Below are 25,044 nucleotides of genomic sequence, written 5' to 3' on the forward strand. Positions count from 1 at the left end.
AGCTCCGCTGCACAACTACTTCCCCTCCCTTTCTGCCTTTCTTCCCCTTCTCCGCACGCTATTGCGGCCAGGGGCGTGGCTTATAGTCATTTACACCAATAGGAAAGCACCTCATCTACATATCGCTCATTTGTTCAAAAAAGCCCTGTTTTGCGGGGCTCAGAACACGATCCGCGGGGCACTGCGGGTGCCGGCACCTTTGTAGCCCCCTGTGCAAAGCCGCCAAGAGGGCTGCTTGCCCGGCTGGCAAGTCACCCTCAGCGGGAGCGCTCTACAGGCCGGGTGGGGACCCGCGCTAGAGGAGGAGCGCTCAGTGATTTCAGCTCTTTTAGTATTTGTCTAGCAGGTTTCCTGGGGTGCCAGGAAGCCTCTGTGGGCGGTAAATGTCAGATCGGTGCTGGGCCCTCAGGGCGCGGGGTTCCGGGTGTTACGGGGGCGGGGGGCAGCCCCTCGCTGCGGGGCTGGGGAGGAGCAGCCCGGGTACTGCGGCGCTCAGCTGGTGGGGGCGGGCGGTCAGGCGTGGCATCGCGCAGAGTCCGGGGGGGGGGTGGGTTTGCGGGCCGCCATGCAGAGCCTGCCTGTCCGCGGGGTGCACGAGCGGTGCAGCGGGGAGCAATTCCGCCCCCCGCATCTCCGGCCGCTCCTCTAGCGGTCTCTCCCCCGCCCCCCCCCCCAAGCCGTGACTCCTCCCCGCCTCTAGACGTCAGGCCGCGGGCGGCGACGGCGCAGACTCGCTCGCTCTCCTGCCGCGGCGGCTTCCCCCGCCCGCCCGAGCCCATGGGCCTGGCCGGGGCCTGCTGCGCCCCCGCCCCATGTCCAGCCTGCAGCGCCCCATGGCTGCTCCGGCCCAGGCCCCGCCGGGCTCGCTGAGCGCCGAGCAGGCCAAAGGTGAGGGCGGGTTGGAGCCTCCCAGGAGACCCCCTGCGCCCCCCCCCCGGGACCTGTCTCGGCCCCCAGCAAAGTGCAGCGGCAGCGCTGGGCCGCGCGATAGCCAGCACCTCGCTCGGTGCACAGAGAGACGCGCCGGGGCTGGCGGAGGGGAGCACCGCCCCCCTCCCCCTGCTCCCTCCCCGGGGCCAGGAGCGGCCCGACTCCTCCCCTGCCCGGCAGCGAGTGCCCCAGCGCCGCGGGGGGGGGGTTGGGCGCCGCGTCGGGCTCTCACTGCTGTGCCTCTGCCCTAGTGGTCCTGGCCGAGGTCATCAAGGCCTTCGGCTCCCCGGAGAATGCCCAGCGCATGGAGGAGGCCCGGGATAACGCCTGCAATGATATGGGCAAAATGCTGCAGTTCCTGCTGCCCGTGGCCACCCAGATCCAGCAGGATGTGATTAAAGCCTATGGCTTCAGTAATGATGGAGAAGGTAGGTTCGCCCTGGCTGGGAAGGCAGAGCTGGGCTGCGGCAGGTTTCCCTTTCCTCCCTTTGTGTTTGAGGGTCCCTCCTGGGGCAGGGAGCATACAGCCTCGTGGGCCTAGGGGAATGGGCAATGCAAGCAAAATTTCAGTTTAGCTGTTGGTTCCATATGCTGGATTTTCTACCTGTGGCTGCAGCTCCTTTGTCTGGCCACAGGATGGTATCCTTGGTAAACCTACCATCTGGGGAATCTGGTGTCAACAGAGTTGTTCTGAGCTGTTTTCTCTCTTCCCCTTCTCTCTCTTAGGGGTCCTGAAATTTGCCAGACTGATAAAATCTTATGAGTCCCAGGACCCAGAGATTGCAAACATGTCCGGGAAGCTAAAAGCCATGTTCCTGCCTCCAATGACACTGCCCCCACATGGGGCTGGGGCAGGGGGTGTGGCTGCCTCCTGAAACTGGGACCTTCTGCTGGCCTTCCTGGTCAAGGTCAGGGTGTGAGAATTTTTGGCTAGTATTCCAGGACTGCTCTCCACCATTACCATCAGTATGCTGCAATTGGTCAGAAGAGCCACCTACTTCCTGGAAGCTCTGCAGCAACTGGCTTCTTTGTACATCTTTGGTTTTTGTGCTTGTGAATAAAAGCTACTTTGAAAATGTCGTCCTGTGTTTCTGAGTGAGTCTCTGCCCAGTCTGGATCCTGCTCTGCTTCCTGGGAAAAGGGAATTTAAGGAAGAAGGGAGTTCTGGTTATCTCCTCCCCTACTGGTAACCCTGTAATCCTTGTGGCTCTGCCTTGAGGGGACAGCACCTTGCATGAGATAAATTAGAGGAAATAGAAATCATGATCCGTCATACCACACATCTTAGGCCTAGAAGTAAAAGGCTTGAAACCAGTTAACATTTTCTAAACATCCAACCTTGTAGGCCCAGCAGGGAGTGCTGTAGGCCAGCACTGAGAGGCAGCAGAGTGATGGGGGTTCAGAACTGGAACAGCAGGCATCTAGGTGTGAGGCTCCATGTATATCTCTCAACCTGCCAAGACCCAAGCGTCAGATGTAATGGCTCTGTCTAGTTTTGGAAAATAGGTTATGTTTAAAAATGTGGTAGCAGAGACTACTTAATAACACATGTTTATACTAGTTTAGATGTGTTTAACACTGTTAGCGGGATCCTAGGGTTGATCACCACAAGGTATCATGTTTTTAAAGGTGTTAAACTGTGTCGTCTTAAAAGATAGTGTTTAACAATGTGTAAGTTAAAAGATATTGGCTAAAGTATTCTTAAACACAATTTATTCTCCTAGTCTAGACAGGACCAATGTGTGACAAAGACCCAAAATGAGGGGCACAGTACATTATTGAGGCATGAAATTTAAGAAGCTGCACAATTCTTGAGAGTAAAGGACTCTGACTCAGGGTTGGTCTACAGTAGAAAGTTAGATTGACCCAGATACATCGCTCAGGAGTGTGACACCCCTGACTGATGTAGTTAAGCTGACCCAAGTCCCTGTGTAGGCAACAGTAGATTGACAGAATAATTCTTCTGTTACCCTAGGTGCCACCTCTCGGGTATTGTGTGGGGAGCCTAGTGCTGGATTTCCTGCAGTGATGGGAGAACCCTCCCATTGCTGTAGTAAAGGTCTACACTGAAGCAGCACAGTGGTATTTTAAGTGTAGACCTCCAGGTGCTTTCTTGGCTTTAGAGGCTGATAAAAGAGACCTGTGGTGGAAGAGAGAGAGAGCTCTATAGCATTTAAAGTGTAGACATAGCCTCAGCCTCATGGTTTGCATTTCTGATACTAATTTTCAACAATAAAAGTGAGGGGACACCACATTTGTTGGGAATGTAGGTACTCTGGGATTTGAATGAGGGGCATTTGACTGATGTGACTTCAGGGCAGGAATGAAGGCCAATGGCAGAGCTGTGCAAGGAGCCCAGCACTGGAATAGCAGGAGGCTGCAGGGCAGGACAGAGGGGCATTGGCAGAGCTGTGTGGGGAGCCCAGGGCTGGAATAGCAGGGGGGCTGCAGGGCAGGACTGAGGGGCATTGGCAGAGCTGTGTGGGGAGCCCAGCACAGGAATAGCAAGGGGGCTGCAGGGCAGGACTGAGGGGCATTGGCAGAGCTGTGTGGGGAGCCCAGGACAGGAATAGCAAGGGAGCTGCAGGGCAGGACTGAGGAGCATTGGCAGAGCTGTGTGGGGAGCCCAGCACAGGAATAGCAGGGGGGCTGCAGGACAGGACTGAGGGGCATTGGCAGAACTGTGTGGGGAGCCCAGCACTGGAATACCAGGGGGGCTGCAGGGCAGGTTTGATGGGCATTGGCAGAGCTGTGTTGGGGAGCCCAGCACTGGAATACCAGGGGGGCTGCAGGGCAGGTTTGATGGGCATTGGCAGAGCTGTGTTGGGGAGCCCAGCACTGGAATAGCAGGGGGCTGCAGGGCAGGTTTGATGGGCATTGGCAGAGCTGTGTTGGGGAGCCCAGCACTGGAATACCAGGGGGGCTGCAGGGCAGGTTTGATGGGCATTGGCAGAGCTGTGTTGGGGAGCCCAGCACTGGAATAGCAGGGGGCTGCAGGGCAGGTTTGATGGGCATTGGCAGGGCTGTGTGGGGAGCCCAGCACTGGAATAGCAGGGGGCTGCAGGGCAGGACTGAGTGGCATTGGCAGGACTGTGTGGGGATCCCTGGACTGGAAGGGCCCGGAGTTGTGGCTCAGGTGGCAGCTTCCAGGTGACCAAGTTTTATTTGCTTATGCGTTCTCTGTGGTTCTATTACCAGTCCACCAGTGAGGGCGGAGACTTAGTGAGGAGGAGGCAGGGAGAACAGGCAGTTCCTACCTTGCTCACCTGGCCACCTCCTCAGGTTGGATGTCCCCTCCCCCACTTGCCTATCTATTTATTAACTCTGCTCAGGGAGAGATTTGCAAGTGGTGAGACGGAAGCCCTTTGTCCTGAGCCCCGCTGCCTGATCTCAGGCTTCTTCCTTCTCCCTCTGCCCCACCTCACACCAACTCTTGTGACCATGTGGGAGGGGAAGTATTAGGGCTGGACAGGTAAGTGGCATTCAGAGCCTTACTGACTGGATTAGACGCAGACGAGTCAGGGGACTCTTACCAGCCCTGATCTAGGAATGTCAGGTCCATTAAACATCTTGTCCCAAGACCCATAAAGTTACCCATGCTTTCCCTCTGGGTGCTACCTCCACTCCGTGGATCTGTAACGGTCTTCGGTCCTGCACCCCCTTCCCAGGAAATTCTTCCTGTTTCCTCTGTATCTTCAGTATTGTTTATCTCCTTTTCACTAGGCTCCTCTGGCCGACAGCTGCAGTACTCCGTCCCCTTGAGCCTCTCTTATTCCTTCCTTCTCAGTGGGGACCCCTGCGGCCGGGGACCTGATGCCATCCTGTGGGTGAGTGTATTTCTCCAGGGGTTTGTTGGCTTTAGGGTCTGATAAAAGGGTCCTGTGGTGGGAGAAATAGGAAATGAAAGGCAGACGTGGGGAAAGTGAAGACCCTAGAGCAGGGATCAGCAACCTTTCAGAAGTGGTGTGCGAAGTCTTCATTTATTCACTCTAATTTAAGGTTTCGGGTGCCAGTAATACATTTTAACATTTTTAGAAGGTCTCTTTCTATAAGTCTATAATATATAACTAAACGATTGTTGTGTGTAAAGTAAATAAGGTTTTTAAAATGTTTAAGAAGCTTCATTTAAAAGTAAATTAAAATGCAGAGCCGCCTGGACTGATGGCCAGGACCCAGGCAGTGTGAGTGCCACTGAAAATCAGTTCGCGTGTCGCCTTTGGCTCACGTGCCATAGGTTGTCTGCCCCTGCCCTAGAGGGAGTGGGCAAGGGGGGCTATAAGGGAGCAGGAGTGATGGGATTCAGCAGGGCTGTATTGGGGGTCAGTACTGCTTACCCTAGCAAAAATAAAGGCTCATTTGCATTGAAGCACAGGTGGGGAAGGGATTGGCCCACGTCCCATGGCAAGTCAAAGGCAGAGCCATGAATAGAACCCCTAAGGCCAGGCCTCTCCCCACTCTAAACGACTCTCCCTGCTCCCCTTCCTGCACTGGGAATTGAACCCAGGAGTTCTGACACTTACCAGAAGTGTTTGCTATGCAGATTCCAGCAGGCAGAACTGCAGGAAGGCACCTCCAGAAAGCTTCCTATACAGCCAAAAGGGCTGGCAGCTGAATTGTTTTGAAATGGCTGCTGAAATTCTGAATTCTGCAGAAGGGTCTGGATTCCACAGTGTCACAAGAGTCATGGAGCCCAGCATACTGGGGGCCCCTCTCGACCGTGGCTTAAACTACGTGTCCCTGGCTGATATCTAAGCCGTGGTCAGTACCAATGAATTCAAGTGCTTAGAGCTGTTAAGTTGTCAGTGAGAATGGAATGAGGACCCTTAATGAGGTCTCTCCTTTCCCTCCCTGCTCCCGTGCCCATGGTACAAGAACACTGGGGCATAGCTCCAATGCTCATTCTTCCCATCTGTCTTCCACTCTCTCTGTTCTCCTCTGGAGGAGGGACCACACAGAGTATTAACATAGCAACTGCAAGATCTGGTCAGTGGCCGCAGCCAATTGCTTCAGATCAATGTGTAGAAAATCCCTTGGTTTATTGTGCAATAACCTGTTTCCAGGAGAAGTTTCTTCCTTACCCCCCTTAGTCAGTGATTGGGTTATGTCCGGCAGCAGGAGACGTACTATCCTGCTGGTTTTTCTTATCTAATGTAAATGTGGATGTTCTTGTTATCCATACAAATATCCAATCCTTACATGAATCCTGCTAAACCTATGGTATCAGAGAGACAAGATGGGTGAGGTAATACATTTTATTGGACTAACTTCTGTTGGTGAGAGAGGCAGAGCTCTTCTTTAGGGCCTCACCAACAGAAGTTGGTCCAATAAATGATAGCTATTTCACCTTCCTTGTGTCTCTTATATCCTGAGACTGACACGGCTACAACTACACTGTATACAAGCCGTTGGTATGGCAGTTTGCAGTGTTGAATTCCACATACTAATAACACGTATTTAAAAAGCAAATTCCTTGTATCAGCTTTACATTAGCTCCCTTTCAGTGTCATTGACAGTCCCCTTGCTCATATGTTATGAGAAACAGTGCATAGGAGTGCCTGATTCACCTTCACTATCCAAGTCCTTATTATTATTAGACAGCATAGTCAGGTGGAGTCAGGAGACCTAGGTTCTGTTCCAGGCTCTGTCACTGACTTGCTGAGTTACCATAAGCAAGTCACTTTCCTCTGTGCCTTTTCACCTCTCACTCTTTGGCCTGGTTTACCCTTAAAAATTAGCTCAACCTAGCTATGTTGCTAAGGCAGGGGTGTGCAAAATTTTGCACCCTGGCACCATAGTTAGGTTGTAAGCCCCAGAATAGAATGGCTAGGTTGAGGGAAGGATTCTTCTGTTGACCTATTTACTGCCCCTAGCCTGGTCAACCTAATTTCCCAGTGTAGGTATAACTACATTGCTCAGGGGTGTAAAAAATCCATGCACCTGAGCAATACGGTTAAGCCAATCTAATCTCCAGTGTAGACAGTGCTAGGTCCCCTGGAGAATTCTCCCGTCAACCTAGCTACTGCCTCTCTGGAAGGTGGAGTACTTACACTGACAGGAGAGGTACCTCCCGTCGGCATAGTTAGTGTCTTTGCTGATGCACTACAGTGGCTCAGCTGCACCACTGCAGCATTTTAAGAGCCCTTAGAGACATGGATTTACTACATTGACAGAAAAAACCCTTTTGTCACTGTAGGAAGCAACAGCTGTAGACATGGCCTTTGTTTTGTCTATTTAGACTCTAAGCTCTTTGAGGCAGAGGCTATCTCTGTGTCTAATATGAATACATTGCCTAGCACAATGCAGCTCCAATCTCATTGCTGCCCTACCACTACTGTCATGTGTACATTTCTTGTCCCCTCTTATTAGTTACTTCTCTAAACAGTCCCAGTCTTTCCAGACCTGAGAGAGGGTAACTAGAGATGAGCATGGTGTTCCAGGTGAGGACATCCCACTGACTGGTGCAACAACATTGGTTGAGCTCCAGCAATTCTTCTCCGTCCCATTGGTTTGCATCTTAAATCTTCGTTGGATTCTTTGATGGCTACTGCCTGTTAAGCAGGTGTTTCATTGAACCTCCACAAGGACATTCGGGTTCCAGTTAATTTGGAACCCAATAAGATGTAGGATGAGTTCACACCATTCCTTGCAATATCCCATTACCTTGCACTTGTCATCAGTGAATTCAGTCCACCATCATACTGCCCTTTCATCTTGCTTGAATAGCTCCTTCTGAAATTTTTCACTGTTTTATTCTGTCATGACCAACATAAATATTTTAGTGTCATATGCATGCTCACTCTCTTTGTCAGATCAGTAAGAAATATGTTAAATAACTATCCCATTGCAAAACCGTGTGGCATTCCACTCCTAACCCTGTGTCACAATGGAAATTGCCTGTTTATTCTACTCCTTGTTTCTCTTAGGGTATGTCTACACTACGGGATTATTCCGATTTTACATAAACCGGTTTTGTAGAACAGATTGTATAAAGTCAAGTGCACGCGGCCACACTAAGCACATCAATTCACTGGTGTGCGTCCATGTACCGAGGCTAGCGTCGATTTCTGGAGCATTGCACTGTGGGTAGCTATCCCGTAGCTATCCCATAGTTCCCGCAGTCTCCTCCGCCCATTGGAATTCTGGGTTGAGATCCCAATACATGATGGTGCATAAATAGTGTCGTGGGTGATTCTGGGTAAATGTCATCACTCATTCCTTCTTCCGTGAAAGCAACGGCAGACAATCATTTCACGCCCTTTTTCCCTGGATTGCCCTGGCAGACGCCATAGCATGGCAACCATGGAGCCCGTTTTGCCTTTTGTCACTGTCACCATATGTGTACTGGATGCCGCTGACAGAGGCGGTACCACAGCGCTACACAGCAGCATTCATTTGTCTTTGCAAAATAGCAGAGACAGTTATTGGTTGTTCTGTACCATCTGCTGTGCCATTGTAAATTGGCGATGAGATGATGGTTGTCAGTTATTCTGTACCATCTGCTGTTGTCATGGGTGCTCCTGGCTGAGGTCTGCCGGGGGTGCAAAGACAAAAATGGGAATGACCCCCTTGGGTCATTCCCTCCTTTATGTTGTATCTAAAAATAGAGTCAGTCCTGCCTAGAATGTGGGGCAAGTGTGCTAGAGAACCAGTGTACCAGAGAGCACAGCTGCTCCCTGTCAGATCCTGCAGAAATGATGAGCTGCATGCCATTCTAGGGGGTGCCCCCGCAACAACCCCACCCGTTGCTTCCCTCCTCCCCCAACCCTCCTGGGCTACTGTTGCAGGGTCCCCCCCCCCCATTTGTGTGATGAAGTAATAAAGAATGCAGGAATAAGAAACACTGACTTGTTAGTGAGATAAAATGAAGGGGGGCAGCCTCCAGCTGCTATGATAGTCCATAGCATTAAACGGTGCCGGGGAGAAGAGTCTAGCATCCCGCTGCTATGATAGTCCAGGCAGTACAGAATCTTTTCTTTAGACATGAAAGGAGAGGACTGTTGGAGCTCAGCCCCCAGTTGCTATGATGAGGATGGTTACCAGCCGTTCTGTACCATCTACTGGAAATGACCGGGAATCATTCCTATTTTTACCCAGGCGCCCCTGGCCAACCTCACCTGAGGCCAGCCAGGAGCACTCATGGGCTGATGATGACGATGGATAGCAGCCATATTATACTGTCTGCCATCGAGGAGGGGAGGGGAGAGGATGCTGCTGTTCATTGCCTCAGCACTGTGTCTACCAGCAGCATGCAGTAGACATAGGGTGACATATAAAAAAGTCAAGAAATTATTTTTTTCCCTTTTCTTTCACGGAGGAGGCCCTAAATTAACGAGCTATACTCTGAACCACCCTGGACAATGTGTTTGATCCTACAGGCATTTGGAGCTCAGCCAATAATGCAAATGCTTTTTGGAGACTGCGGGGACTGTGGGATAGCTGGAGTCCTCAGACCCCCCCCCTCCCTCCATGAGCGTCCATTTGATTCTTTGGCTTTCCGTTACGCTTGTCACGCAGCACTGTGCTGAGTCCCTGCTGTGGCCTCTGTCTGGAGATTTTTTCAAATGCTTTGGCATTTCGTCTTCTGTAATGGAGCTTTGATAGAACAGATTTGTCTCCCCATACAGCGATTAGATCCACTATCTCCCGTACTGTCCATGCTGGAGCTCTTTTTGGATTTGGGACTGCATTGTCACCCGTGCTGATCAGAGCTCCACGCTGGGCAAACAGGAAATGAAATTCAAAAGTTCGCAGGGCTTTTCCTGTCTACCTGGCTAGTGCATCTGAGGTCAGATTGCTGTCCAGGGCAGTCACAATGGTGCACTGTGGGATACCGCCTGGAGGCAAATACCATCGATTTGCGGCCACACTAACCATAATCCGATATGGTAATACCTATTTCAGCGCTATTCCTCTCGTAGGGGAAGAGTACAGAAACCGGTTCAAAGAGCCCTTTATATCGATATAAAGGGCCTCGTTGTGTGGAAGGGTGCAGCGTTAAATCGGTTTAACGCTGCCAAAATCGGATAAACGCGTTGTGTAGACCAGGCCTCAGACAGTTTCCATTCCATGACAGAATTTCACCTCTCACCCCATGCTATTTGCTTTTCTTAGCAGTCTCTTGTGAGGGCCTTTAATAAAGGTTTTGAAAGCTATGTCAGCCAGTTCTCCTTAATCCACTATTTTATTCATAAATTCAAAGAATTATAATAGATGTTCCTTTTCAGAAGCTGTGATGTTTGTCCCTGTTTGTTATGTTCACACAGAGGGTTGTTTTTTTTCAAGGATTGGTACATTTGCTACCCTCTTGTATAGTTGCTGATTTTAATGAGTGCATATTCTTGTAAGCAGTTCATCTGGTGAGTTTTATTTTTGTCTAGGTGCCTATTGCTGTTTAACTCCTCATTCTGATACCCTAGTGACCATCAGCATTTATCTCTGTGGTCTAAACCTGCCCCTGCTACAGTGGAGCTGTAATTTCTGCCTACTCTCTACTGGACAGTGATGCCTTTGAATCATTGACATCTCTAACAAGATGTCTTTGTCTAACCTGAGTGCTCCTTAGCACCTATTGACTGCTGTCCAGTCCTAGTTGAAGCAAGTTGTGCCAGTAATCTAGTTCTACCTTGCCTAAGGTGCTGCCCATTCCTTGTATAAATTCTCTCCCTCCCCCTGCCCTCCATCAGATTCCTGTGCTAGTTAAATGTAAATCCGTCTTCTTAACATCAGCTTCATAGCCATATGTTGAGACTCTGAAGTTCCCCTGACCTAACTAGTCTTTTGTATGGAACTAGAAGTGCTTCAGAGCTGCAAAGCCCCTGGAACTAAGCATTCTTTCTAGCAATCTAAATATAGCTTCCAGGACTTCTCTCCTACACTTCCCCATGTCATCAGTTTCAGAGTGTACCACAGGCTCCTCCTCAGCCACCACTAGTAGTCTGTCTAGATGTGTAGGATCTGCCACCTTTCTAGCTGGTAGAAAAGTCATTGAACAGTTCTTACAGTCACCAGTTATCCATAGTTTAATGATCAAATCTCCACAAAACACTCAGCCTGTGTACATATCACACCTGTATCATCATCTTCTGGAGCACCCTTCCTGTGGTGAGGAGCAAGGACCAGCCTTCTCAACTGCTATTGGAAGATGGATCCCGTTTCTTTGACCCCCTAGTTCTCCACTTCTCCCCCACAAATGGAGGATTGGGAAAGTCAATTCTAACATGCCTATATTCCATAGCTATTAATATTTCTCTCTGCATCTCCAGTTCAGCTACTTTGGACTTAATATGCTATATTTGGACTCTGCTGCTTGCACCAGGTGATGCATATGCCATTTGATTGTGTAGGTTGCTGCGCTCTGAACAGTAACCTGGGTAGCCCCAACTCTTGCTAATCCACTGATGCTCTTCATCTCTCAGGCACATCCCAAAAGGACTGTCAAGGGCAGGCAGCGCAAGGAAGAATGATCTTGTGGTTAGAGCGCTGGACTGAAATTTGGAAGACCTGGGGTCAATGCCTGGCTCTGCCACAGACTCTTTGGGCAAGACATGTCATCTACCCTGTGCCTCAGTTCCCCATCTGTAAAATGGGAATAACTTCCCTACTTTGTAGGAGTGTTGGGAGGGCACTTTCTTTCATGCTAAGCTAGATAGTTCAGAATAGCTGAGTACAGTCTTAGCTGCTTTCAGACCTCCATGGAGTGGCTTACCTGGTGGCAACAGACATTGTGGGATGGGACTAATTGCACCACTGCAGCTCCGGGGCCAGCATTTGCTGTCTGCATTGGCCCTGCAGCTGTGCGGTGACCCCGTACAAGTTGCAATGATTCTATGAGCTGCTCTGCACCATTGCAAGAAGCTTTGTGTGTTTGATGTGAAGCATGTTACTGACATGTTGGTGGGGAGGGGAGTTACAATGCCCAAAGAGGTAACCCCACCGTGGGTGGGCGGGGAACACACCAAGAATAACTGAGAAGGGAAAGGGGGGGGGTGGGGAGGGAAGCCAAAAGGAGAAGCAGAAGTTTGTGCAAAGCAGCTCAAGGCTGAGGAGCTGATGGCTCAGCAACGCTTCCTGTTCCTTGACTTGTGTGCTATCTGAGCCACGCACTTGCCTTTCTTGTGTTTGTGCCTTGCCACAGGGAGAGAGAGTGAGTGAGACAGGGAGAGAAGGGGAGTCCGAGTCAGAGAGAGGCAGATGGACTGAGAGAAGGGGACACTGGAGAGGTAGATGGCCAGAGTAACGCATCGGGAGCTCAGCATTAGGGAGTCGAGCAGAGACAGCAGACGCTTACTTCCCTTTTCTTGTCAGCGTTAAAAGCTCATTTCTTTACATTTTTCAAGTTCCTTTGGTTGTAGCTACCCAGCCCCTTGGCTGCTCTCCCTCGACGATGGTGAGGTAAGAGGGGAGCTGAGAAGGTGGTGGGGGTGGGATAGGTAGTGGGGAATAATCTCACTTGGTCTATCCCAGTCACCCCCACTACAATCCTTTCCTAGGGATGGGTCTGGGATCATACCCCAGGAGTGTGTGACAGAGGACCTTCCCAGGCCATCTGTTGTATGACCCCCTCAAGGGTTGGGATCCTTTTCGGGGGACCACTGTACAGACCCCTCATAGAAGTATGGCTGTATACCCTCTATCTGTCAGCGTTTACTTTTTCCTGCTTTTCTGCACTCCCCTAGGTGGTTCCACCGGGACCTGAGTGGACTGCAAGCTGAGGCCTTACTCAAGGGACGAGGAGTTCATGGAAGCTTCTTGGCTAGACCCAGTCGAAAGAATCTGGGAGATTTCTCCCTCTCTGTTAGGTGGGTAACTCAGACCCCATCCTGCCACATTTGTTGCCATCCCAGGGATATGTGGATGCTTCGCTCTCTACCCCGGCCCCATTCTGCCTATACCATCCCCAGGATATATAAGGGGCTGTGCTTTCCAGCCCCATTGCTCCCTCCCTTCATCCTGGCACCTGCCCAAAAGATACCCTAGGGGCATCATTGTCTGACCCACTCTCCGTCCTACTTCCTGACCTCATTCCTCATGCACCCCGTCCTGGGAGGGACTTTACTTCCCTTTCCCCTTTTCCTGACCCTCTCCTGTACTTCACCAGACTCCTCTCTGCCTCATCCCTCAGGGTCGGTGACCAGGTGACCCACATTCGTATCCAGAACACTGGGGATTATTATGATCTCTATGGAGGGGAGAAGTTTGCCACGCTGTCTGAACTGGTGGAGTACTACACACAGCAGCAGGGTTCACTACAGGATAAAGATGGGACTGTAATAGACCTGAGGTATCCACTGAACTGCTCCGATCCCACTACAGAGAGGTATGGAGTAAGCAGAGCAACCACCAGTCTTTTACTGAGGGGCTAATGCCCACCCCCGCAGCCTCGATCTGCACCCCTGTGAACTGAGGGGCTAATTCCCATGGTATGCCCCTCTTCCCTCCTCTGAACACAGTTTTGGTACCAGACTGTCTGGGACTGAGAGCATAGCCCAGCCCCCACTCCAGAATTAACTAAATATAAAATGTCCCCCTCTCTGCTCCTTTGCATGCAAGTCTGTGAAATTTCAATGTGGGCCCTGCTTATATTTGGCAACTTTGACTTCCGCTGTCTCATTGGTTTTGCTATTTATATCTTGTTGCTAAAAGTGAAAATTGTGATGCTAGTTACAAGAAAAGGCCTCAGTGTAATATAGAGTGCAGTGTATGAACCAATGCCTCTCAGTCCTGCCATGCAGCCCCCCCTGCTATTGCAGTGCTGGGCTCCCCACACAGCTCTGCCAATGGCCCGCAGACCTGCCCTGCAGCCCCCTGCTATTCCAGTGCTGGGCATCCTGCTGAAGGACATCTCAGATCATGCTATTCCAGTCCCCACCTGGTCTTCCTCCCCTCCCCTATTTGCATATGTCTTTGGCATTGTGTTCCTAAATCAAATCAGGTGGTTTGCACTGTGTTGTGCTCTCAGCCCCCTGGTGGTGGGTGGCTGTTCCACAGTGGTGCCCCTCACCCTGGGGCAGGGTTGCGGTCCTGTGTGGGGCGCAGCATGTGTGCCCCTCAGCGTTTTGTCTGCTCCAGTCAGGGCCGTTGGCTTGGGCTGGGGCTCTGCAGCTTCCTCCCTTACTATTGCGGTTGGAAACTTCTCTCCCCCTAGCTCTTACGAAAGCTCCTTTTCTCACTCTCTCTCCCTGAGAGATTTTCCATCACGTGTCTTCCCTGAGCTGGGCCACCAGGGGGGTTAACTATTTCCTCTCTGCAGATGAGGAGAGCAGAGGCCCAGCCCTGGAATGAGACAGGGCAAAAAGAGCCCCTTGCCCCAGCAGGAAGGGCTGCCTGCCTCCAGCCCCTCCAGAACCCCAGGCTGGGGGGAGCCTGCCCTAGGTGTCTGAAGACAGGCCAGCTCCTCTAAGGCGTGATGAGGTTTTCTTCATTGCCTGGCCCCACTCACGTGATCAAGGTCAGGGTGACAGAGGGTTTATATCACTGTTTTGTGACAGCCAGGATCCACAGCCATTTACTTCAGTGTTAGTGGGTGTGTAAATCACAAACTGAACCTTGATGGCTTGCTAATCACACAGCCATTTCTTGCTCTCCAAACAGCTCCCTCTGCCCCTAAGCTGACATGCAAAATGCTTAGCCCGTAGCATGTGCTTTTACTAAGTCACCACAGCCCGATGCTCAGATGAAGAAGAAATGTTGGGAATCGTTTTGGTTTGTGAGTTGTTTCATTAATCTGTTCAAGGTAGAAACAGACCGTGAAGAATTGGAAGCCACATCACAGAAACCACTGAAGCACAGCCTGGACTTCAGAACAGGATCATGAAATTCCCACAGCACTGATTAAATGTGTAAGAGGGGCCAGGCGAGCAGCACATGCCTGGGAATAGTGGCCTCAGGAAGAGGATTTGGAGTAAATAGGATTCACTAACCAACTGCTTCTGAAAGAAAATTTGACAAATTCAAATAAGAAAACGAAAAACGGCCCCAGCTCACAACAGCTGAGGAAGTCCTTCTAGCTGGATGGTTGGGAGGAGTAGTCCAGGGATCTCCAGTCTGACTGGGACCATCAAGGGGAAATTGCTGATGATGGGACCCTGTACAGAGGAGGTTGTGTCATAATACAACACAGCATGAAGTGAGAAGTACTGAGCATAACCCATGGCCTCCAGCTGGGTACTAGGAATGCAAGAGAGAGCTGGAGGTGGCCTACTCCAGCCACACATGAATGCTGCCACAAAGGTAATAAAATGTAAATACAATCCCTCCATCAACAGAGGAAGCCAAATGCATAGGGATGGCTGACGTCACATGAGATACATGATCACCCTTGGTCTAGGGTAGAGCGAGATCTACTAGAACTAAATAGGAACCTCTTATTCGTGAGCAGGTACTCAGCTTCTTAGATGACTGAGCTATGGCAGACCGTGCTGAGTAGCAAGGGAATAACCATTGTGTAGCACTGAGCTCACCAGGGGATTCCAAACGTGTTAGTAGCAGAGAATGGCTCACAATTCACGAGTGGCTCGTTTCTGCTCTCCGCATTAATGTATCAGTTCCACACCGCATGCCACACCCTTATGTGCACTCAAATGCAGCCATTTAGCAGAAATGTTGGTACAAATAGCAAAGAACTCGAGAATCAAAATAAAAAAGGGTCCTGGCAGATTCACGGGATCCCTATTTAGCTTTGTGAGTCTATCACAACTCACATCACAGGCTTCCTTAGAGTCCCTGGTTCAGAGACCCCTGGGCAGCAGGACACAAACCTTATGCCACCAGCTATTAGCTGTAGCTCTGACTTCTTCAGCCAGAGACCAGTGACCCTGGAGTGCTTACCAAAGAGCAAGAAACTGCAACATAAGAAAATTGACAAGAACGCTGGAGTCACCTCATTGCAAGCAGGAGAGAATGTTAATTCCAAAAAAGAAGGAGCTGGAAACCTTGTCAACAGCTGTACCACTCACTGAAAGGTAGTGCCATAGCCTGTCCTGAGGGTCAGTCCTACAGGAGGAACAGAAGACATTTAGACAAAACCAAGGAGTTTCCATTGGCGCTCTGTATCTAGTGGACACGTAGAATGCTACTGAGAAGGCTTGTGCAATGGGAGAAGTAACACACGTGCCTAGTGACTGACAATGAGAACTACCAAGAGTAGCGAACACAGACAGACCTACCTCAATGGTCAAACAGATCCCTGCCAAATGACCTGTTCTGGGAACAGGAAGTGGCTGTGTAATCTGAAAGCCATCAAGCTTCAGAGATCGGAGATGACACATGTCCAATTAGAGTCAGAATAATATTCTCCTTTGTTAGGGGATTCAGGTTATTTACCCAGATCAGGCAATCTAGATATCCCATCTGTGTGTGTGATATTAAACTGGCTGTACTGCTTGGGCATTTGTATTATGTTTCAGGTGCATTTGATTTTCCAAATAAAGGGGGAATTGTAACTGTAGCTACTTACATCACTAGATACTGACCCCGGCTGTGCCCTGCAGTGAGTCACTGGGTAATGACCCCTGCTGTGTTAAGCCTCACCCCCGTGAGAGGACTGGGCCAGAACATACAGTTCTTAACATTTCCTTCTCTCCCCCCCCCCACCGTGTCTCACAGTTATTAAACCTGTCTTCCATTTAGCTTTCCTCTGGCTCCCTGCCCCTGGCTCACTTGTCCCTTCTGTTCCACGTCCCATCCACCTTGGCACCCCTCAGGTCTTGTCCCTCCTAACTTCGCTCAGCCACAGGTACCTTCTGCTCATCTCCCCTCTAACTCTTGGTCCCTCCTCTTCTTTCCCTCATCCCCACATGCCCCAGGTCCTGTCCCTCACTTGGTTCCCCTCTGGCCCTGCAACTCCCCTCTTGTCTGACTCTGTCCCATTTTCTCCCAGGTGGTACCATGGGCATCTATCTGGCCCAGCAGCTGAGTCTCTGCTCCAGTCCAAGGCCATCCCCTGGACTTTCCTGGTGCGTGAGAGCCTCAGCAAACCTGGTGACTTTGTCCTGTCTGTCCTGACTGACCAACCCAAAGCTGGGCCTGAGGCCCCACCAACTGGGGCTGCTGGCACCCCTGGGGCTCGGCTTAAGGTCACCCATGTCAAGATCTTGTGTGAGGTGAGAGAGATGGGGCGGGGTGCAGGGAAGGGAGCAAGCAGAGGGAGGGAAGGAAACATTTGTCTGTGGCAGCTGTTTGATCTATTTTTACCAACAAGAAGATATGGAAACTGCTGGAATGTTTTTGTATCCCCACAATGTATATGAAATCCATACTAAGGGCTTGGCTGCCTACTGTCGGGTTCCTTAGTCCTTGCCTGGTCTGAGCAGTGGCTGTGGGGGATGTCTGATTTTGCTGCATCCAGGATGAGGGAGGAATCTAGTGCAGACACAAGTGGCAGGAAGACAGGAAGGGAGCTCTGGGTAGCAGTGGGAGCTCCTACATTGAACAGAGCAGAGCCTCAAAGGAGCCTGTGAGATTGAAGGAGAGGAGACTCTGGAGACTGAACCAGACAGTTATGCGCCTGGGACAAGGAACAAAGTGTGACACAGGGAGGCCAGAGAGGAAGATAGTGGAGAGAAGGAAGATCAGTTGTTTCTGGTCTCCTTGGCTCTATAGGGTTCTTCCAACTTCATAGGGAATTCCAGAAATGAGCTGCTGAGCTGTGATGAGAAGCTGAGGAGCTACAAACCTCTTGCAGGAGAGAAGACCTTGCTGAGGTCCCTAAGCCTAGCCTGGTGGAGAAGATCAACCCACACATTACTAGGTCTTCTCTCACTCCATATGATCCTTCTTTGAGGATGATCTTGCTTTGAGCAGGGTCTTGGACTAGATGACCTCCGAGGTCCCTTCCAACCCTGATATTCTATGATTCTAACATGGGTGGGTTTGGGACAGTGGAGAGTGTATGCAAGTGAATTATGGAGAAACAAAACAACTGACCTTAAACAAGAGCTGAGGGGGGAAATTGACTTCTCTGGGTTTCCACCCATGCAGCAGGACACTCAGGGTCAGCTCACCAACTTACAAGTTTGATGGTACCGGAACAAGCTCTCAGTTGCCCATCATGCCAGGAGGGTATGACACATACCACATGAGACGCGATGCTTCAAACTCAACAGAGCAAGACCTACCCAGGGCTTCATGTCCCAATGTAACAATCTCCCATGGCACTGGTTGCAAGATACACCATGGGGGGCAGTGGGTCCATTAGGAGATGTGAATAACACAGTTTTACTCTCTCCAGAATGGGAGATACACAGTGGGAGGTGCTGAGATGTTTGACAGCCTGGCAGACCTAGTGGAGCATTTCAAGAAGACTGGAATCGAGGAGTTGTCCGGATCCTACGTGTATCTGAGACAGGTAAATGGGGTCCTTGTGTCAGAGATACTTTTGGGTGCTTCACCCTCTGTCCCTGTCTACAGCATGTGTCCATCTCCATCCTATCCCTCTTGCTCACCAAGCCTTTCCCTTCTTCCTTACCCAGCCCTATTATGCCACCAGAGTGAACGCGGCAGACATTGAGAACAGAGTGCATGAACTGAACAAGCAGAGCCCAGCTGAGGAGACAGCCAAGGCTGGATTCTGGGAGGAATTTGATGTAAGTGATTGTGTTGTGACTGTCTCTACGTCCTTCTGGGAGACCCTGCTCCCAGTCTCATTCTCTTTCCCTACTCCATGAATGGATTCATCCCTATCATGACTTCTCTATGTCATGTCATTTCTGAAACTGGCCCCCATTACCACAGAATCTGCGCGCCTCACAATCTTAAATGAATTTATCATCCCCACACCCCTGTGAGCTGGGGCAGGGTATTAGCCCCATTTTGTGGCTGGGGGACTGAGGCACAGGAAGGCCTTGCAGAGCAGGGAACTGAACCCAGCTCTCACGAGTCTCCTAGGCTACTGCCCTAGCTACTGGACCATCCTTACTCTCTGTGCTCCCCACACCAATCACAGTGGGTTGCTCTGCCATAACAATTACCCTTCCTTCCCTTTCAGAGCTTACAGAAACAGGAGGCCAAGCATCTGTATGATCGGCATGAGGGGCAGAGACCTGAGAACAAGGGGAAGAACCGGTATAAGAATATCTTGCCCTGTGAGTCCTGCCCTCCCATCAGGAAGACATCCAGGGGCTGCATGTTCCTGCCTCAGCGGGAGGGCCTGACACATAGAGGGGCAGTGAAGACTTGTCAGAGCCCTGCCTAGAATTACCTCAGAGGAAGCCTCAACCTGACTGGGGTTTATTTGCCCTCCCGTGAGGATGAGCTACAAGGGGCCCCTGACTGGGTATTTAAAGCCATAAAGGATTTAGTGAGAGGCATTGCCTCCTCTGCATGCCCTTGTGGGTGTGGGTGTGCATGCTCATCTGGATACACTGGCTCATTGGGCTGATCCGACTCAGAGGGTAAGTGGGGAGCACTGGGTTATATGGTCCTGTTAGTCTGATCCAGTATGAGGGATGGTGGGGAAACAGAGTTTGATGGGCCCACTGGATTGATCCGGAGTGTAGGGAGTCGGCTAGATGTGGGACCAATGCCTGAATTTTGGGGTGCGGGGGATACCTCAGTGTTGTGTTAACCCCTTCCTTACCTCCCTAGTTGATCATTCTCGAGTCATCCTACAAGGCAGGGACCCAAATATCCCCGGAGCGGATTATATCAATGCCAACTACATCAAGGTGAGCCTCCAGAAATGCTGCTGTGTCTTGGGGAGGGGGCACAGGACGCCTGGTTCCTGTAACCCCTGCCCTTCCCTTGTCCATTTGCCCCTCTGTAGAACCAGCTGATCAGCCCAGATGAATTCACCAAGACATACATCGCAAGCCAGGGCTGCCTGGATGCCACCGTCAATGACTTCTGGCAGATGGTGTGGCAGGAAAACTCTCGCATCGTTGTGATGACCACCCGGGAGGTGGAGAAAGGGAGAGTAGGTGTCTCAGAGAGCCTGCTGCCATGTTTTGCACCCATCCCTCCTCCTTTCTCCTCCCCACCCCTGCCCCCAGCCCCTCACCACTTTACCTTTTTCTTTCTCCCTAGAGATTTTTCTTTTGTTAGTCTCCTTGTTTCAGTCATCACCTTTTCTTCTTGTTTCCTCACAGAACAAGTGCGTCCCCTACTGGCCAGAGGAGGGCAGCACTAAAGAGTATGGTCCTTATATTGTGGAGAATCTTGGAGAACGTGATGCCCTGGAGTACAAACTCCGACAGCTCTGTCTCTCGCCAATCGATAACGTGAGTGACACACCCGTGAGCATTAATTGTTCCTGGGACTTTAGCTGTGGCTAAGTCTTCAAGGTTGGGAATCAGTGACTGTGGCATTTCAGGGGACATTAGGCAAAGAGCAATGGGACCTGTAACTTCTACGGTCCTGGTTCCAGTCTGGTCCCTGATTTGGAAGGAGTGGGAGACTGGCAGGCTCGAGGATCAGAAGATGGAGCATGGGCGCTTTCACCCCTAGGTCCCTGTTCCAGTCCAGCTGGAGGGCTTCATTGACCAAATATTGTTTCCCTCTCTCTGTCATTTGTTGTTTGGGAACTAAGTTGGCCTGTTCTCAGTCTGGAGGTTAATGGGCAGAAACCCTCAGTCCCTTTGTCATGCAGGATGGGAACCTAAGAGACTGAGGGACATGGGGAGGATGGGGTGGAACTGTGCACAACCTTCCATGTGTGTGTTTTGTTGCCCCCTAGTGTAAAGCCGTGCGAGAAATATGGCAGTACCAGTACCTGGGCTGGCCAGACCATGGAGTCCCCAGTGAGCCAGGAGGGGTGCTCAGCTTCCTGGACCAAATCAACCAGAAACAAGAGAGCATCCCTGAAGCTGGGCCCATCGTGGTGCATTGCAGGTGGGTGTAGGGGCAGTACCTGCTCATTTTAATGCTCCTGCTGCTGTGCTGCAGGGAGTTGGTTGGCTGACTCCACAGGGTGCAGTCTGCCCAAATGCCACACTCCACAGGGGTCACGGTCCTGCTGGAAGTGGTCTCTGTAACTGAACACCCTGACTGCTCACAGTCATTAAAGATTGTGTGTATTCCCTGTGACTCTTGATTGAATCCCTTTGTTCTGGCAAATCCCGGTGCTGGCACTTCCATTCCACCTTCCTAAATCCACCCCAAGCTCAGGCTGGAGATCCAATTCTCCTTTCCTGTCCTAATCTCTTGTGCAGTGTTTGTGTGCCGCTGCTAAACAATGCCACACCACACACCACACCACACCCCAAGGTGGCTGCTTTGTAGCAGTGGGTGCAGAACAGCCTGGGAAACCCTTCTTGTTGCTGCCAGAGGCTGTAAGTTCCTGGAGGAATGTGGGATGTATGGTACTGCCATCTCCTGATGTCTGCTTGTGCCCTTGTGTGCAGTGCTGGGATTGGCCGCACCGGAACCATCATAGTCATTGACATGATAGTGGAGACGATTTCCACCAAGGGTAAGATACTTCCCATGCTTATGCTTTACCTGCGGGGCTCTGCCCCATGGCCAGTCTTCTCCGCCAGCTGGGTCCTAAAGGCAGCTTCACTAGCTGGGAAATATCAGGCATGTGGGTGAGAAAGCAGTTGCCTGAATATCCCAGGGCCTTAATGGCAGGGGAGGGTGACCACACCTCTTTGCCAAAGCTCCCACCATAGGGCCAGGGCAGAGGAGAAGTGCTGGGGGCTGCCACTGGGGATTGTAACTGACCCATTGGTGGAAGGCTGGCAATGCCTGCTGGCTGGCTGTCCCCGGATAGTAGTTGGATCTCTGATGCTCTCATTTGTGGATATAACTGCCCAGTCAGTGGAGCGTTAGTGTTGCCGAGGGATTGGCACTCCCACTTGGTAGACTTATAGGCAGGCAGGCAAGAAGGGAGTGTGACTAGCGGGAGAGAACCAAGGGCTGAAGGTACCAGTGTCTCCTCCCACCCTGGGGAGGGGGAACCAGCTGGGACTAGGTTCCACTAGGATTTTGTCTGGTGACCTTGCAGGCTGGGGATAGGTAAATGGTGAGGAACTCATTGCAGCAGCCTTCAGCCCATAACTGCCTCTTTGCCTCTCCCTGTCCCGCAACACCCCCCCTCCAGGGCTGGATTGCGACATAGACATCCAGAAGACCATCCAGATGGTAAGAGCCCAGCGCTCGGGAATGGTGCAGACTGAGGCCCAGTATAAATTCATCTACATGGCCATCTGCCAGTTCATAGAGACCACCAAGAAGAAGCTGGATGTTATGCAGGTGAGAATGCGGATGCCGTGCACTCAGTCCCAGGAGATGCTGTGCTGCTGTCTGTCATAGCCTGACCACGCCCCATTTCCTCACATCCTAGCCTGGCATAAGGGGCCATGAGGCAGCTGCCCTTTGCCCCCTGTCACGCCCCATTACCCCACGCCCCAGCACTGTGCTCTCTCCCCTTCTCCAGTCCTCTCTTGTCTCGTTTTCTCATGCAGTCTCAGAAGGGGAGAGCCAAAGAGTCTGAATATGGGAACATTGCGTACCCACCTGCGCTGAAGAACCAACATGTCAAGGCCTCCCGAAAGTCCTCTAAGTAAGAGCTGTAGCAAATCAGGAGTCCCCCACTCTCATGGGCGTTAGCCGTGCCCTTCCCTACCATCCCCCAGCCTCTCCACCATTCTGGTGCTGCCCTCCTGGCTCTCCATGTGCTGCTCACCTCTCTGGCTTTCTTACTGTCTCACAGGCAGAAGGAGGAACCAACGGTTTATGAAAACTTAGGGAATGCCAAGGGAAAGAAAGATGAGAGAGTGCGGAAGCAGCGCTCGTCCGAGAAGGAGAAATTGAAGAGCTCACTTAAGAAAAAATAACTTTCCGCTGCAGGTACGATCAGGATCTGGGCTGGGATCATATTCCTGGTGAGTGGGGGTCGTTCTGTTCTCTGGGGGCCCCAATAAGATCGTCATGTGCAGACCCACCTGACTCTGTGGCCTTGTTTATATGGCCAGGATAGCTGTACTGGCAGAGTCACCTAATGGAGACACAACGTAGGAGTGTTTCTGTCAGCAAGTAGCACCATCCCCCTGCAGGACATTCGCTGTGTCAACAGAGGCCCTCTTTTGTCAGCATCTCCTGTCTAGGTGGGGGTTTTGCCACTCCCCCAGACCAACATAGCTGTGCTGAAAACTCTGTAGTGTAGACTTGCATTGTGGCAGTACTTTTCATCTGCTGTTCTTTCTCTCGTTCCAGCTCCCCTCAGCTACAGAAGACACCCTGTCCTTGGTCAAGTGACTGGGATCCACTCGCTGTCTTTGCACCCTCAGTGCAGTAGGCCCATCCAGTCTGTTCTGCTTTCCAGCCTGCTGCTTTAAGATACATTTTAGCAGTCAGAGAAATAATATCCTCTTTAATTTTCTGTGGCCACTAACGGCTCAGGCTCATCTCCAGCTCTGTTTGTCCTTCGCAAGCTCCTCTTATGGGAGACGGGCCCCCACAGGGGTTAACCTCAACACCGCCATGAGACTAGCTGCTCCTGCAAAGTCAGTTGTTTGACACTGGTCCTTTAGATGCTTGCCGCTTAACCCCTTTCAGCTCTCCCTTCATCCAAAAGAAAATTCTCTCCCTGCTCACCACCTGTGCCACCATCTCCTCAGCCTTGCGGGTCCACTCGCCTCCTTGTGGTGCTGTAAATACTCATGGATTTGAGGTTTGGTTTTGCTTTCCTTTGTAAATAAACCAGGAGTTTTGTCTGATTCTTTTGTTCTCTGGTGTTTTCAAAGTTTTCACCAAAAATTGGGTTTTGTTTTTTAAAATACTTTTATTTGTTTTTGAGCTGCACAGACCTAGTGCAGGGAGTGGAACAGTCGGTTTCCTTGCTTCTGCCAGGGCCTGGTGCATGAACCTGGTAGCAGGTTCTCTCCATATGCCCAAGTGTCATTGCCTTAGGGTGAATTGCCAGTGTGCCAGTCACACCAGGCAGTCCGCTGACCTGGGACTGGATTGGAACCAATGCTTGAGTGGTGAAAGGCCCCATATGGTATAAAAAACCCACCCTGAGCCAGCCAGTGCCTCTTACCTGGCCCATCTAGGATCCGATGCCCTAGAGGTGAAAGGCTCTCTCTATCCCATCCCTGTCTCTGGCTGAAGCAGACAGTTCCCTGAGTTGGGATATGGTCAACAACTTTGGATTTTACCCTGTACAGTCAGTGGCCGAGGTCCTAACAGCTCAAAAACATGCTGTTATTCATGCAGAATAACTTCTTTTCATCTGAGCCTCTGGAAGGGCATGTCTGGAATTAGCTAATTAAGCCTGGTACTCACACTGATGGTTGGGTAGGGCTTGTATAGGGTTGGTTTGCCAAGCACTGAAATGCAGCCACATCTTGGTTCAGAGGCAGTAGCTGTTCAACAACTGTACAGCAACACTGTCACTTCTTATCCTAAACAATTGTTCAGAGAATTCCATCTCCAGTTGTAGCTACAAGCAAAATGTTTGGGATGAGAGAACAGCCCAACTCTTGGGGAAAAGAGCAGGTTCTGTTCAGTAACACAAGAGGTTAGGACCTTGTACTGTCTCTGCTGATCAGTGCAGGCTGCAGTGCCAGGTTTCCCAAGTGTGTTTTCATTTGTGAACAAGAAGAAAAGCTAATTAAAAAAAAAGTGTGGGTTTGTTACCCTGGCTGCCGAGGCGTGGCCAGTAGACAAAAGTGAATGACAGTGCCAGGTGCTTGGACCCTCACTGAAGAGCTCAGCCTGTGAAGCTGAACAGAGTGGGGAAAAAGGGACAGCAAAACTCATAAGGCTGTGTCTGTTTCTCCTCCCTGGCTCAGGCCCTGTCTACACTACAAAATTGTCACTAAGTTGCTGTAAATAAAGTGGTGCTCCATGTCCATACATGTGCCTTCTCTTGGCCATGTGTCCCCTCACCAGGAGCACTTCCACCAACTGAAGTGGGGTCTCGTGGAACACAGACAGTTAGAGCCTGGCAGCCCTGGGACTGAAAGCCTCTGTAGATATATCTGCCCCCGCCCCCCAGCTGTTAAGAAGGTGCTGGTTCACAGCTGCCCCCCTCTCCCCCAGCAGCCTGAGCTCTCAGCTGGGAACCCCTGCAGTGGTCAGTTTCACAGTAGGGAATCTAAAAGCAGTGAAATTATTTCACATTTCAGCTCCAGCTCTGGCTGTCTGCTGGGGGTGGTGGCACAGCTGGAGCTCTCT

The 25,044-nt window shown here is 51.0% G+C and overlaps 2 protein-coding genes and 1 non-coding gene across 5 annotated transcripts; all 3 read left to right on the top strand.

Moving 5' to 3' along the window:
* The first annotated feature begins 311 nt into the window (after positions 1 to 311).
* On the top strand, positions 312 to 372 carry LOC115644679. The gene has a single exon (XR_003998591.1). It is a non-coding gene; the product is annotated as a U7 small nuclear RNA (small nuclear RNA).
* A 384-nt stretch (positions 373 to 756) lies between these two features.
* On the top strand, positions 757 to 2,010 carry C1H12orf57 (chromosome 1 C12orf57 homolog). Its single transcript, XM_030536048.1, has 3 exons — positions 757 to 888; positions 1,182 to 1,358; positions 1,657 to 2,010. Exons 1-3 carry the CDS (start codon positions 813 to 815, stop codon positions 1,803 to 1,805), a joined length of 402 nt encoding a protein of 133 aa, XP_030391908.1. The 5' UTR covers positions 757 to 812; the 3' UTR covers positions 1,806 to 2,010.
* Positions 2,011 to 4,005: 1,995 nt separating this feature from the next.
* On the top strand, positions 4,006 to 23,582 carry PTPN6 (protein tyrosine phosphatase non-receptor type 6). 3 transcript variants are annotated; one of them, XM_030536018.1, is made up of 19 exons: positions 4,006 to 4,402; positions 4,654 to 4,757; positions 11,346 to 11,467; positions 12,267 to 12,321; positions 12,606 to 12,728; positions 13,052 to 13,246; positions 16,808 to 17,030; positions 18,158 to 18,274; positions 18,399 to 18,512; positions 18,914 to 19,010; positions 19,513 to 19,592; positions 19,691 to 19,840; positions 20,013 to 20,144; positions 20,600 to 20,754; positions 21,267 to 21,334; positions 21,965 to 22,116; positions 22,329 to 22,426; positions 22,577 to 22,713; positions 23,080 to 23,582. In XM_030536018.1, the coding sequence occupies exons 3-18, from the start codon at positions 11,440 to 11,442 to the stop codon at positions 22,698 to 22,700; spliced, it is 1,911 nt and encodes a 636-aa protein (XP_030391878.1). In that variant the 5' UTR covers positions 4,006 to 4,402; positions 4,654 to 4,757; positions 11,346 to 11,439; the 3' UTR covers positions 22,701 to 22,713; positions 23,080 to 23,582. The 3 variants fall into 3 exon arrangements, with proteins under 3 accessions (XP_030391878.1, XP_030391893.1, XP_030391885.1); XM_030536033.1 differs by lacking the exons at positions 4,006 to 4,402; positions 11,346 to 11,467 and having other exon boundaries at positions 4,672 to 4,757; XM_030536025.1 differs by lacking the exons at positions 4,006 to 4,402; positions 11,346 to 11,467; positions 12,267 to 12,321 and having other exon boundaries at positions 4,673 to 4,757.
* The last annotated feature ends 1,462 nt before the right edge of the window (positions 23,583 to 25,044 follow it).

Source organism: Gopherus evgoodei, chromosome 1, assembly GCF_007399415.2.
Source record: "Gopherus evgoodei ecotype Sinaloan lineage chromosome 1, rGopEvg1_v1.p, whole genome shotgun sequence".
Classification (NCBI taxonomy): domain Eukaryota; kingdom Metazoa; phylum Chordata; order Testudines; family Testudinidae; genus Gopherus; species Gopherus evgoodei.